Consider the following 14,298-nt stretch of genomic DNA (forward strand, 5'->3'; position numbering starts at 1 on the left):
AACAATATTTTAGCTGTGGTCGTTGGGTAAAAAGCAGCATAAACCACGACATAAACATAAACACGTGACGCATCGATCAGTCCTGCAATTCAGTCATTCAGATGTTGGTGAGCAGAGGGCGTCGAGGGCGTCCAGGGACTGAGTGACGCAATGACCAATTGCTAAACCGCTAAATAACGCAATGGGCTGCCTGGGCCCACTCGACGCACTCGGTTCACCGACATCTGAACCGCACAGCAGAGCACAGCGGCGAAATTTAAAATTTGAAAATATTATTATATTTGACTTTTTTTTTCTTCAGTTCCATTTCAGAGGCCCCTTTGTCCTGTGCCCTGTGCCTGTGCACCTGTTGCACCTGCCTAGTTACGGCACTGGTGATGTACTTACATTCCAGAGCAGTAGCTGTATTAGTCTGTTATAGCAACAACAGAGGCTTGCACCCCTAAATCCACAGCACTTTAAAAAGTCTTAACAGGTATTAAAATGTCAGTTTCTGTGAATTAAACCCCACTTCATCAGATACTTCTGAAGAAGTGAACTGTAATTCACAAGAATGTCTGCCACAATAAATCTATTAGGTTGTATACATGCTATATCTTTAAAGCACATTCAAAGCACATTCTCTCCTCCCCAAGAATCCTGGGAACCATAGTTTACCCATCACAGAGCTACAGTTCTCAGCACCCTTAACAAACAACAGTTCTCAGGATTCTTTGGGGAAGAGGGAAGTAAATGTGCTTTGAATGAACTTTGAAGGTATGGTCTGTAAGCAGTGACAGGCTTTAAGCTGTCACCAGATTTGTGTTTGTATCTGTGTGTGTACTACTTAACAGTCAGGAAATATGGGAACCCCTCCAAAATATTGATGGGACACTCCCCCTCTAATTAGTATTAGAGTGTGGCACATACATAGGGTGGATCAGAGTATCCCAAAGGCCTTGTTATACAAGACAGCTCATGGGAATAACCATTTCCCTTGAGACTCGCGATTGCTCAGCCGGCAGCTGTGACTGGGGCAATCCCCAGACAAGGAAAGAGTGACTTGCTCCTCATGCATGTGGACACAGCCGGGAAAGTCAATCATATGAGCTGCCCATTAGTCTTGGCTCTCATCTAACGCACAAGAATACAGAATGCTCTGCATACAGCCATCTGGTGTGTTGCTTTGTGACTAATTCAAAGAGATGGATGACATCATGGAGCTAGGAAATGTACTTGCTGTTACTGATCCCCAGGAATAGCTGTTCCTTTGTTGAAGCTGATCTTCACCTGCATTTGCCAGGCTTCTTACACATTTCTGGCAGGAATCATACTGCAAACTTTTAAAAAACGAAATTGTTTTTTTTCTTTTGCAAAGAAAATAAATAGAAATGGTATATAATTAGAGACAGCTGGTTGAATGTAAATACAGTGCCGAGATATAAATTTAGGTTAGAAAGAAAGTTTAAACGATATACAGCTTTCAGTATGGGAGGTAAGAGAGGATGTTGGTTTGTGAGAAGTTGCAGACAGCTTTGCTCTTAAATCATGAGTCTTATTTCAAATATGTACTCAACATGATTCTCCAGCAGCTTTAATTAATCAAGTAATTAGTTAGTTAGCTAGTTCAAAGTATTGATATTTTGACTTTTTTTAAAAAGTGGCCATACAGTCATAAAGCATACTAAATAATAATAATAATTATTATTAATGATGATGATGATGATGATAATAATGATAATAATAATAATTACATATGTATACCGCCCCATAGCCAAAGCTCTCTGGGCAGTTTACAACAATTAAAAACATTAAAAACAAATATACAAATTTAAAAACACATTTTTAAAAACAATTTAATCCTAAAGCAAGTATATCAAAAGGAAATAATCATATAATAACTAACACCATATGCACCATTGGAAAATATCAGAAACCAAGCAAAGTAGCATTCCAAAACACAAACAAATCTGTTTAATTCTGAAAACATCATATATATAGTTTTCTTTTTTTAAAACATAGCTATGTCAGCAGACGTAGTCCAACAGCATTCCTACAAAGGCAAGTCTTTGCTTTGCAAGAGAAGGGAGGGAACAGGCTGGGTCTCCTTACATAAGGAGCACATCCGCCAAGAGGGCTTTCTTGTCCCAACCAGACGTGCTTCAATCACATGTTAGTGGCTTCCATTGATTACTTTAAAAGAGTGGGGTAGGGATGGGGAAAACTTTGATTCACTTCACATTTAAAGGTGAACTTACTTAATTAGCATGTTCTGAAACAATATGCAAACTGAAACGCAGCCATCTTTTGAAATTTGTACTTATCTGATAGTTGCAATGCTGTTGTTCAGCCAAATAATGTGTACAAAAATGTATATACTAAAATGTGCATATAAATACAATAGTGAAAATGACATAAGATAATGCATTATATTACGCAAAATTGCATTGAAAACTGTGTGTAACAAGATAAATTTGCATGAAATGGCTGATGAATTTTCATGAGGACTTTTAAAAAATAATAATAATGGCAAACTGATGTAGAAATGTGGAGAACTGAATTTAAAATTGGGAAAATCAGAAATAAAGAGACCCCAGAATGGACAGATACGCTCATTCCTATGAGTGGCCAGGCTTATATGGCTGGAAGTAGTTGTTCAGTTTTAAAATGTCACCACCCGCCCTTTGAATGAGGCTCAGAATCAGAAGCCAGTGCAGCCCTTTCAGCCAGGTAGTCACACGGCTGCTGCATCCTTGGCCAACGGAAGATGACTCATGTAAAATTGCTCAAGAGTACCTCAGTTATCAGAATTTCTAGGATTATCTGGGTTCAGAACATCCCAATAAGTAACCAGGCCAGGTCCAAGCAGGGACAAAATATCAGGATTTAAGACTTTATTTTATATGCTAAGAAAGAATGCAGCATGTAAGGATTTGTGTGCTGCAAGTATTTAGGCTGCAAAACCTAATACATTTGACCACATTTGGTACTGATCTATAATATAGTAAAAAAAAATGCAGAGTTGTTTAGTTGCTTGGAGCGAAAAACACCTTAAAGACTAATAAATTTGACAACTTAAAGTCTAATAAATTTATTGTGACATATGCTTTCATGGACTCAGACCCACTTCATGAAGTGAAATCTTAATTGGCAGTTATATAAAGGTGAAAAATTGTAAGGTGAGAGCTGTATAGCAACAACAATAAAACTCCTCATCTGTGTTAATTAGAACTTAAATGCTTGCAAAACAGTAAATTAAAGCATGGCTGTTTACATAAGCATCTATCCCGAAGAGTCTACATCAGGACTGGGGGACCTTTGGCCCTCCAGTCCCATCATCCCTAGCCTTTGGCAATGCTTGCTAGGGCTGATGGGAGTTGTTGTTCAGCAACATCTGGAGGGCAGGGCAAAAGGTTCCCCATGCTTGGTCTACATTATTACAATGATGAGATGAGATGCAAAATAAATAACAGCTGCAGCACTAGGGGTGTGAAGAAGACCTGCCCTGGAAGTGAGTATCTGAGCATCTGGGTGCTTGCTGCTTGCTCCTTTGGGGTGCTGACTCTCGAGACAGCTGAAGTCCCTGGTAAGTGCTGCAAGGACTGGGACCCCCTGCCTGACCCTGGCTCCAGAGAGAGGCTGCAGTTAATCTTGCAGCCTCTTGCATCAGCTGCTGGCTGGGTCAGGAGGCATAAAAGCCCAGCTGCCCTTGGGGAGCCTCTTAGGGAATCCTGAGGGTGAGGGCATTGCCCCCCTTCTATTACCTTTCTTTTTGTTTGTTTCAATTTTCTGTTAAACCAATCTAGAGGAGATTGGTGGTGGGGAGGGCGTGTGGTGCATCTGTAGTTCCTGCACAGGGTGAGAGCCTGTGCAGTGAACTGAATGGTAGGAGAAAGTCGCCAGATGCCTTCAGAGTGAGAGTCTGTAACTGGCAGAAGGCTGGCCCTCCCTTGGTGTGAGACAGGAGGGGAGTAGATGGGCCCTGTGTGAAAAAGTTTGAATGGGTGTGATTGTTCCCAATTCTCACAGACGCCTACTGGGATAATTCTCTCCAGCAGGCTTTATTGGTGGGCTTGTGTTGGGTCCATATCAGCTGTTTAGGAAGAGTCTTAGTATGGAGGAACATGGATGATGCCACCCCAATATCAGTGGTCATGGGTAGAGGGAAATATAGCCATGGGGATGTGGTGAATTACCGTAAAAGATGAGGGCAAGGCTATCTGTGCCTTGTTCCTTGATGCCACTCCTCTCATGGATGGGTTCCACGTTGCTCATCTGCTGTGCCCACTGGCCTGTGTGTGTTACTGTCTAATGCCACATCAGTACACAATAAGACCGCTCTCATCCATGAGTTGATTGTGGATGAAGGTGCTGATTTGATGTGCATTACTGAGACCTGGGAGGAGTTGATCTGACCCAGCTTTGCCCACCTGGATACTCAGTGCAACACCAGAACAGGCCACAGGGACGGGGGAAAAGAGTTGCCATGGTCTACAGAACTTCCATCTCTGTCACCAGGAAACCACTCTGTCTTGGAGCTGGCTGTGAGGGCCTTCACCTGGTGTCGGGCCGAGGAGACAGTAAACTAGGGTTGCTGCTGGTGTACCGTCCACCCTGCTGCCCGGCAGCTTCTCTGACTGAGCTGGCAGAGGCCGTCTCGGCTGTGGTGTTGGAGGAGCCCAGAACGATAGTGCTGGGTGATTTCAGTGTCCATGCTGAGGCTGCCTCTAGTGTTCCGGCTTGGGACTTCATGGCCTCCATGACGACCATGGGGTTGTCTCAAGTTGTCACTGGCCTGATGCAGGGCACACTCTCGACTTGGTTTTTGCTCCAGATGGAGGAGGGGGTGGTCTGGAGATAGGGGGGTGGATGTCACCCCATTGTCATGGTCAGATAACTTCCTGGTGAAGTTCAGACTTACGGTTCCAATCTGTGGCTAATATGCTCCCCTTTAGGCTAATTAGCTCATATGGTGCTGGAGTCAGAGGGACCCTGATGGAACCCTGCTCCAAAAAAAGTAAAAGGTCTAAGACCCCCCGAGTCCCCAGATGACTACACCCCTAATGTCAGAACAGAGCAAATATTGAAGCAAAAAGTCAACAGGACCCCTGCCACAAGGTAGCTGGTGAAGAAAAAGATAGCCCAGCTGGTGTAAGAGCAGCGCCTCATGTTTCCTTTGCCTCCTTTCCTCCCTATCTCCTGGATTCCTTCTCATAGGGCAGTTGGAGTTTGGTTTAGGCTCTGTGTGATCCACAAACTCCTTAAACACCTATGTGTGTTTGCTTAAAACATTTGCCAGCTGCCTTGGAAATATTGGTTCAAAGTATTTAAACCTTTTGAAATTAAATGATGAATTTGAAATAAGTAAAAACAGCTCATTTGAACTGAAATTAGTGACTGAGTTTGTAGCCCTCAATCCTCATTTACTTTACTTGCGTCATGGTTCCAAAAGATGTGATAACAGTCATTTGCTCTTCTTTTGCTGTGATTCAAGGCCTCAAATGTATTCCGGTTTCCCATTGCTTGTCCATGAGTCTCTTAACTAGGGAAGGGGAGAAATTCATTTCAGTTCACGTTTAAAGATAAAGCGAGCTCTTTTGCGCTTTCCAAAACAATATGTGAACCAAAACATGGCCACCCTTTGAAATTTACATTTCTCCAGGTTTTGCAGTATAGGACTCCAGCTGATTAATAAGTACAAAAACGCATATATTAGGGTAAAGTGTGCATAAAAATGCAGCTATTAGTCAAAACAATGTACAAAAATCCATTGCATTAGGAAAAATTGCTAATATAAAAATGTTTATATTAGGCGAAATTGCATCCAAAAATGTGTATATTAGGGTAAATTCTCTGAAGAATTTTCGTGACGACTTTTAATTTTTTAAAAAAAAAATCGCAATCTGAAACTGAAATGTGGACAACTGGAGATTGGTAAAATGAGAAACTGAGGGAAACTGAAATGGACAGATTTGTCCGTTCCTCCACTTAACCCTTTCTGTCGCCAGCCGTGTGGAAGCCCCCTCACACTCATGGAGCTCCCTCTCTGGATCGGTGGCAGCCTTTTGCTATGGTGCTCTCAGCACTCCAGTGGGGAAAACGTCTGTGTTTTGACTGTACAGTTTAGATTCAGCACTGCTGAATTTAGTGGAACTGCTGTTGTTGATTTTAACAGTGTTGGGATTTTCTCCCAGGTATGAAGCATACTCTTCAACTTGTTTATAAAGTTAATGGTTTGTTATTTTTAATTACGTCTCTTGTTTTCTCTAGATTTTCACGGCATTGCCTCCCTTCACCTTGGGAATCTTTGAGCGATCATGCACTCAAGACAACATGCTTAGGTTTCCCCAGCTCTACAAAATTACTCAAAATGCTGATGGGTTCAATAGCAGGGTAAGAGGCAATGTTTACTTTTGGGTGAAGGAAAGAAAACAATTGGGATGAGCTTTCATTTGAAACTGGATTTTAAATGTGCTACTGTAGTATCCCAGTTTTATGCAACTGGAAAGGATAACTCCTTAATAGGCAAGAGCAGAAGTAGCCAACATGGTACTCACCTTGTGTTGTGGACTACAACTCCTATCAGCCCTGCCTAACACAGTCAGCCATCAGGGATGATGGTAGCTGTAGCATCCTGTAGTGGATGTTGAATACGGAAGCCACTGCATGTTTCAGTACCTCTAGTCCCTCATTAAGAGGATCACATATGAACTAGCCCTCAGTGAGCTTTGTGCTGAACAAGCCAACGAACCCAGGATTCCAAGTCAAAGGCCCTCTCAGGCAATGCTGGCAGTATATGATGCCTACAGTGAGGCATGCCAGGACTCAAATCTCCAAGGGCTGGAAAGGTAATCTATCCATGTATACTTAAGGACAACTTAAGTGTTAGGAACAGGTTCAAAAGCTGAGCCGTTGTAAACCCTGGCTTCATTCAAGTCCTGAATGTTGACTTATGAGCAGGAGTGTAGTCGTCCAGGGTCTTGGGAGGTCTTAGACCCTTTACTTTTTGGGAGCAGGATCCCTACATCTATGGTGTCCTACAAGGCAATCAGCATAAAATGGGAATATGCTAGCCACTGAGAAGAGTTTTCTAACTTGCTTCCTTGTTCTTTCCTGCTGATTAGAGCTAATCAGAGTGAAAGGAGGTAAGTCAGCCATTGAGAAGACTTTTCAGTAGCTATCACTCTGCACTTTCATTCTGATTGGCTCCTAGGGACATCTGTTGTTGTGAGGGAAGGCATTAACAAGGATCTCATTCTCAACCCAGCAGCAAAAGAAAAAAAAGGGGGGAGGGATTGTGGCTCTGACTATCATGAAGGGACCCTGCACTTTTGAATTTGCCACTACATGACTGTTTACGAGGGCTGGTTCAGGTTACCCTTTGAGACTATGTGCTGAGCTCATAGATTGTCTTTTGGCGCCCAGTTGCAATTGCATGCCAAATGCTGATCTCCTGCTGTGTTCAGTGTGTTGAATTGACATGCATCCAGCTCACTAAATCCTTTGGTAACATGGATAGAAATCAGCATGAACTTAAAGCTGAGTTGAAAAAGTTATCTGTAGAGTTCCAAACTAGAATATTAGCCACACAACTCACGTATATTTAAGAGAATCTCCCAGATCTGCATGTGGATTAATCAGCCTCACAGTGTGCAGTCTGTGGTGTTTTCTAAGGGCCTGGACAGGCTGCAACTGATTTTTGTGTTTTGTGATGAAACATTCCCACACTTTTACCTGCTGGCCTTTTCTTAACAACAGTCACCACCACCCCCAAGAGATTCTGTGAAAATATTGAGATGACTTTATTGTTCCTGTCAGGGTGCAGATTTAAAAAGATGTTTCAGGAAGATATGCAGGTAAAATTACCCCAATGTATTTTCTTTTCATATTTTGGAGAATTTCCTCCACTTTCAGCCCTCTTGTTTTATTAACCTATTCATACTAAAAAAGCTTCAGCATTCAAAGCTTTATTTTTTAAACAAAATGTGTACAGTTCAAACAAAGAAAAGTTCTGAGGTGGTGTTCATCAGAGTCTAAGATTTCAAGGGATATGAAGCACAAAACATCAATCTTTCAAGAAAATAAACTGAGGGTTGGGGTGTTGGGTTTTTTTGGAGTGGGTGTTGATATGTCTTTTACTCATCTTGATTTAATTTTCTTCATGATGATTTGGGGAAAAAATAGTAAAGGGAGGCATTTTGCCTGCATATTTTGCTGAATATCTCAGTTGGTTGCTTAGAGAATAGACAACTATTTCTATCAAACTATATTCATCTGTCTTATTTAGTAGCACAGGAGGTACCCAATAGTCTAATGAGGGAAAACCTAATAGAAATATTTAAGAAATTAGAAAATGACTTTATAACCCCAGTACATTTTAAAGCAATCAAATTTAGGGAGTGTTTATAACTATCACCACCCCAGAACAATAAGTACCAAACTTTAAAAAAATTTTTTAAATAACTTTATTTTTTGAACAAACAAAACAAAAACAAAGTATATAAAAAACAAGAACCATGTTTGACTTTTACATATACATATACCCATCCCATAGTATAACAATAAAGAGAAAATAAAAAACAAAAGGACCAAACTTGACACAACGTTAATTTAATACAAATTATGTTTTTACATGTTCCTACAAAAAAAAGTTTTTGTTTTGTAAATGCAGGTAAGCCTGAGTAGCCTCAGACCACAGGAGGTAGGGAAGAAAGGTTAACTTTGTCTCTTTCCATATTTCATGGGAAGTCTCCATTAAAGGCAATGGAAACGTCCCTTGAAATGTAAATAGCAGCTTCTGAGAGGCCATTTTTGTCAGGATTGTGACAGGGAGAGAAGGGGTTAACCCCCCTCCCCCCCTCACATCATCCCAAGGTTGCTCAGGCTTCCCCATAGCTGCTGTTTCCATCACAAACAATCTACATTAATTGCAACTGTGCAAATAATGTCAGATCTGGTTTTGACCCTGAATTTTTAGACTTCATGACTTCCATTGTTGTCCCATATGGAGAAACAACCAGAAAACAAAAAGCCAACACAACATACAATCAGGCCCCTCTATTAGAGTGTGGAAAGGAAAATAGAAAGGAAGAGAGAGAAATGTGGTGATGTTTCCCCTCTCCCAAGAAATTTAACTCCAGAAACGGCTATCTGTTTTCTTACATTTATATCTTTCCTTTGTTATGGACTGCAGTCTCTGGGTCTGTGTTTGTTTGTTTTTTAAAAAAAACATAAAAAGACAACTCTAACATATGGTGTATTCTCTTTTTTGTTGTTCACACTCTTTTTTTCTTTTTCTTTTTCGCAGTTATAGGCTTATATTCGACTAAGTTCTACTCAGAGTAGATCCGTTGAAATAAATGAACCAAAGTTAGTTATGTCTATTAACTTCATTGAGTCTGCTCTGAGTAGGACTAGCACTGAATACTACCCATAGATACTTCAGGAGAGACAGGGTGCCTTAGCTTGGATTAACAATTTTTGTATTTTAATTCTAGTTTTAGTGGTATTGTTATTTTTTTTTAAAAAACCCTTTGAATAAAAATGATAGTTTTTCTGTTGTGTGTTTATCATGAATCATTTGATGGGAGGTAAACCGTCTTTGAGCAAACTCTCAAAGCCCCCCTGTGATGGTTTTGGCTTGCTTTCCTTTAGGTGTTCTGGGGTCACTGCATCAATGCCTTGATCCACTCCATCATTCTCTTTTGGTTTCCGTTAAAAGCACTGGAACATGGTAAGTATTTCATTCTTTTCCAAATGTCAGCCTTTCTAGCCCAGCTTCAGTGTGTTTGTGGGTCACAACAGGTTCTTAGGAAATTAATCATGGCAGACAGACCAACAGCTTTTAGGTTCAAACATTTATCAACAGTGACCTTCCAAATCCACCCTGTTTGCAAAGATAGATAGCAATTCCCAACCTTCAGAATTGTAAATGTATAATTGAAGGATCTTTATGTGCAGTTGTATTGACTTAGAATTGATTTATACAGCCTTTTTGTTTTTAACATGATGGTTACAATTAGTGCACATGGTAGTGTTGTGGTGGTCTTATGAAGCCTCCACTTTGTGTTGGCTTATTCCAGTTAATTGAAATGAATGTCTGTTAGTAAGAGCAATGTGATGTGTAAGTAACCAATTAACACTGTGTAACTGAACACCTCAGAGTTAAATGCTTATAAATATAATCATATAATTTATTTATCCATATAATATTTATCCATATTCTTTAACTTCAGTTTCTTCTTTACATACTTAAGAGTCACCTTGCATACTAGCCATCAAATTAATCATTAGAGCCATTTAGAATTTAATGATTTTTGGATGCTGTCTTCAGAAGTGCTGGCAATTTAAATTGGAATCCATAAATAAATAGTTTTAAAGGCTTACACATTTTCAAGTGAAAACGCTTGACTTCTTTGGTGTTCAGGGAGATACCTATATAGAGCCTTTATCCCTCTTTTGTTTGAGGAAATACTTTTTAAAACTTCAGATAAAAAAAATATGCCATTCACACTGCTATGCCCTTTCACCTCTTGAGCTCCTTAGCATGCACCGTGTCTGTATGCTATGAATGGGTGCTTCTGTACTCTTACAAATAAGTGTTCACAGCACATCCTGACCATCTCTGTCAATCATAGGAAGTTTTTCTGTTCTTTTTTCGCAGGGCTTTGGGATTCCCAAAGTGCAAGTTCATGATATTACAAAATAAAGCATATAGATTTTGACACTGAAATTCTCCAAACATATCTGGACTTAACCAGATTTCTCCATGACATTTACATACTACATACATATTTCAGTGAGTGGCACTGTTCAATGATATATTTTATTTATTTATTTATTAGATTTATATCCCGCCCTTCCTCCTAGTAGGAGCCCAGGGCAGCAAACAAAAGCACTAAAAACACTGTAAAACACCATAAAAACAGATTTTAAAATATATTACAACAAAACATCCTTAAAAACATATTAAAACAAAACATCTTTAGAAAAATCTTTTTTACAGAAAAAGCTTTAAAAACATATTTTTTTTAAAAAAAAGCTTTAAAAACATATTAAAAAGCAATTCCAACACAGACGCAGACTGGGAGAAGGTGTCTACTTAAAAGCCTTGTATGCCAGGATGGGGTACACTTACGAATGGTGGTGAAGGAAGAGAGCCCTGCTGTGCATTGACAGTATTTTTGATTCACATAAATGAGCTATATGAATCTTGGTCAATAGCTCTGCAGCAGAAATGAGGAACCTGTAGCCTTACAGGTATTGTTGGATGAGATTTGCAATCCAGCAGTATCTGGAGGCCCACAGGTCTCCCCCCGCCTTTTATTGAATGAATGGATATACCATCCTTCAGTAGGTTTATCCATCCCTGCCCTAGAGTATAAATTGTTGTTATGTGCCTTCAAGTCTATTATGACTTACAACCCTATCAATCATCTACCTCCAATAGCATCTGTCATGAACCACCCTGTTCAGATATTGTAAGTTCAGGTCATAGAATCAGAGAATAGTAGAGTTGGAAGGGGCCTATAAGGCCATCAAGTCCAACCCCCTGCTCAATGCAGGAATCCAAATCAAAGCATTCCCGACAGATGGCTGCCCAGCTGCCTCTTGAATGCCTCCAGTGCTGGAGAGCCCACTACCTCTCTAGGTAATTGGTTCCATTGTCATATGGCTCTAACAGTTAGGAAGTTTTTCCTGATGTCCATTCGAAATCTGGCTTCCTGCAACTGTTGTGTAGCTCTAAATTCCCAAGATATGCCCACGTTCCATAGTACTTGAATGCCCACGAATGAAGAGAATAAAGATGGACAACAAGTGAGTCGTGTAAAGTATGGATCTTTACTGATCCCTTAGGCAAAGTAAATCACTGATACAGTTCTAGTCCACTTACTAACACCCCCCACACCTTGCGGTTTCTTTCCCAAGGCTTTATACACAGGGTTTGCTCTGTGCCAGCTGCAGCCTCTCCTTCGAGCTGTCCTTGAGCTGCTGCACACGTTAACCCTTTACAGTCTTTCTGGAAACTTTCTCAACACTATTTTTTACAGAAGCCTACAGTTCCCACCTTTCCATAAAGACAGTTATACATACGTTTTACAATTATTGCATTTGGTTTGGTTTCATACAGGTGAAATACACAGTTCCTTCTGTAAGGTACTGCTCATCCTCATCCTTTTCTGGTGTCCCTTCGACTCCCTTTCTGGTTTGAGCTTGTAGCGCTTTAATACGAAACCTTTCTGGTGGTTTCCCCAAGTTTGCCCTTTTAGATCTCCTAAGTGTTATTTCAGGTTGTGTATCTGGTGTGCTACTCGCGTTAGGGCTTGCAAGGGTTTGTTCCTCTTCCTCTTGCTTTATTCCTGTCTCTATTTCATTTTCGGTATTTGCGCTATAAGAGTGTCCTAGATCAACATACACAGTCTCATCCCATTCTTGTTCCTGAGCTTTGACACTTTTACTAAGCACAACCCTTCTTTGCTTTGGTATCCAGACCCGATAATATGCATTCTGGAACCCTAGCATATATCCTTTCTCTGCTCTTTGGGCTAGTTTCCCATTTCTTTTACCTTTGGGAATATGCACCCAACACTTGGCTCCGAACCTCACAATATGTTGTAGTCTGGGTTTTCTTCCATGAAGCCGTTCATATGGTGACATGTTTATTACTCTGTGAAATAATCTATTTTGTATGTGATTTGCGTATAACACACACTCTCCCCAAAATGCGTTTTGTAGGTCAGAGTCTCTCAACATGGCTCTCATGGCATCCTGCAGAGTCCTATTTTTTCTCTCTGCTATTCCGTTTTGAAACAGAGAAAATGGGGCCGTCAACGCATGTTCTATCCCTTTCTGTAACAGATACTGCTCGAATGATTTGCTGGTGAATTCCCCACCTTGGTCTGATCGGATTTGACGGATGTATGTGCCATGTTGCACCTCAATTTTCTTTATAAACTGTTTCAATTTCCCTTCTGCTTCATCTTTAGAGGTCAACAAATATAGAGTACAAAACCTGGTGTAATCATCTACTATTACTAGATAATATTTGGCTCCACCCTGTGACCTTTGAAATGGTCCAGCTAGGTCAACATGCATGGTTTGATACGGTCCGGTTGTGTCACTCTTAGCCTCTCTATGTATAGGAGCTACTGTGGCCTTAGTTTGATTGCATATTTCACAATCTACATGCTTGTTGCACTCCTTGAACTTTATATCCTCACTATTCTCTGGTGTCTTTCTGATTATGCCGAAATAAGCATGGCCTAGTTTTCTATGCCACAGGTGAATGCACCTATCATGAGGCTTCTTGTTTGCAGTCATTGTTGTACGTTCTGTCGGGCTCTGTGTTACATAAAACAGTGAATTCTTTAGCTTTCCTTGTAAACAAACTCTGTCTCCTTTTCTTATCTTACACATGCCGTGACCAAACATTACTTCATAACCCATGGAATTCAATTTCGTGACAGATAAGATATTACTTTCCAATCCTGGTACATATAATACATTAGTCATTACAGTATTAAGTACTTTCAATCTTACAGTTCCCCTTCGCAGTACCTGTCTGTGCATACCATCAGCAAGTACCACATCCTCTTTCGTGGGAATCATAGTTTTGAACAACATTTCGTCTGTAATCATACTGTGAGTAGCCCCTGAGTCAACTATCCACTCAATAACGTCTCTCTTGCTGCAGCTTTTAGATTTACTTTTGTCGGCACTTACAAGCTGCACTTGTGATACCTTCTTTCCTTGTCCTTTTCGTCTCGATTCACAGTCTTTTTGTAGATGTGTGTGTGAACTACAGATATAACAGGCCTTAATTCCGAAAATCCTCGTACTCGTATCAGTTCTTTCAGTTCTTCTTTCTCTCCTTTCTCGTGTTTTGGCTTCTCTCTCTCTTTCCTCCGCTTCCTTTCGCCTTTCCCATTCCTGAATCAGCTTTCCCGACACATATTGGACAGTCAGCCCTTCGTCTGGCATGGCTTCCAATGAACATACCACAGGGTCCCAGGAAGTGTTTAATGAAGAGAGAATGATATACACTTGTTGCAATTGCGTGTGAACCACATTCCTTTCTTGCAATTCAGCAAACATTTTCTTTATTTCTAGTAAATGCATGGACATTTTTACTTCATCAGTCAGCTTCATTTGATAGAGTTTTCGTGCTAAATGAATTTTACTGCTGGCTGTCTTCCTTAAGTGCACCTCATTAAGAGCAGTCCATATAAGCCTTGCTGTTGGCTTATCTTGGATATGCAGCAACTGGGAATCATCTACTGCCAATATGAGAAACGACCTTGCTCTTTCATCCAGTTGAAT

The 14,298-nt window shown here is 40.5% G+C and overlaps 1 protein-coding gene across 4 annotated transcripts in view; it reads left to right on the forward strand.

Annotated features, from left to right (window-relative positions):
• The window catches only part of ATP8A2 (ATPase phospholipid transporting 8A2), a 564,338-nt gene that overhangs the window by 394,994 nt on the left and 155,046 nt on the right, over positions 1 to 14,298 (forward strand). For all 4 annotated transcript variants that reach the window (XM_061629581.1, XM_061629578.1, XM_061629580.1 and 1 more), the window contains exons 29-30: positions 6,250 to 6,372; positions 9,634 to 9,712. In XM_061629581.1, coding sequence (XP_061485565.1) covers positions 6,250 to 6,372; positions 9,634 to 9,712 — 202 coding nt within the window. The remainder of the gene's footprint in view (positions 1 to 6,249; positions 6,373 to 9,633; positions 9,713 to 14,298) is intronic.

Source organism: Rhineura floridana, chromosome 5 (assembly GCF_030035675.1).
Source record: "Rhineura floridana isolate rRhiFlo1 chromosome 5, rRhiFlo1.hap2, whole genome shotgun sequence".
NCBI classification, from domain to species: Eukaryota; Metazoa; Chordata; class Lepidosauria; order Squamata; family Rhineuridae; genus Rhineura; species Rhineura floridana.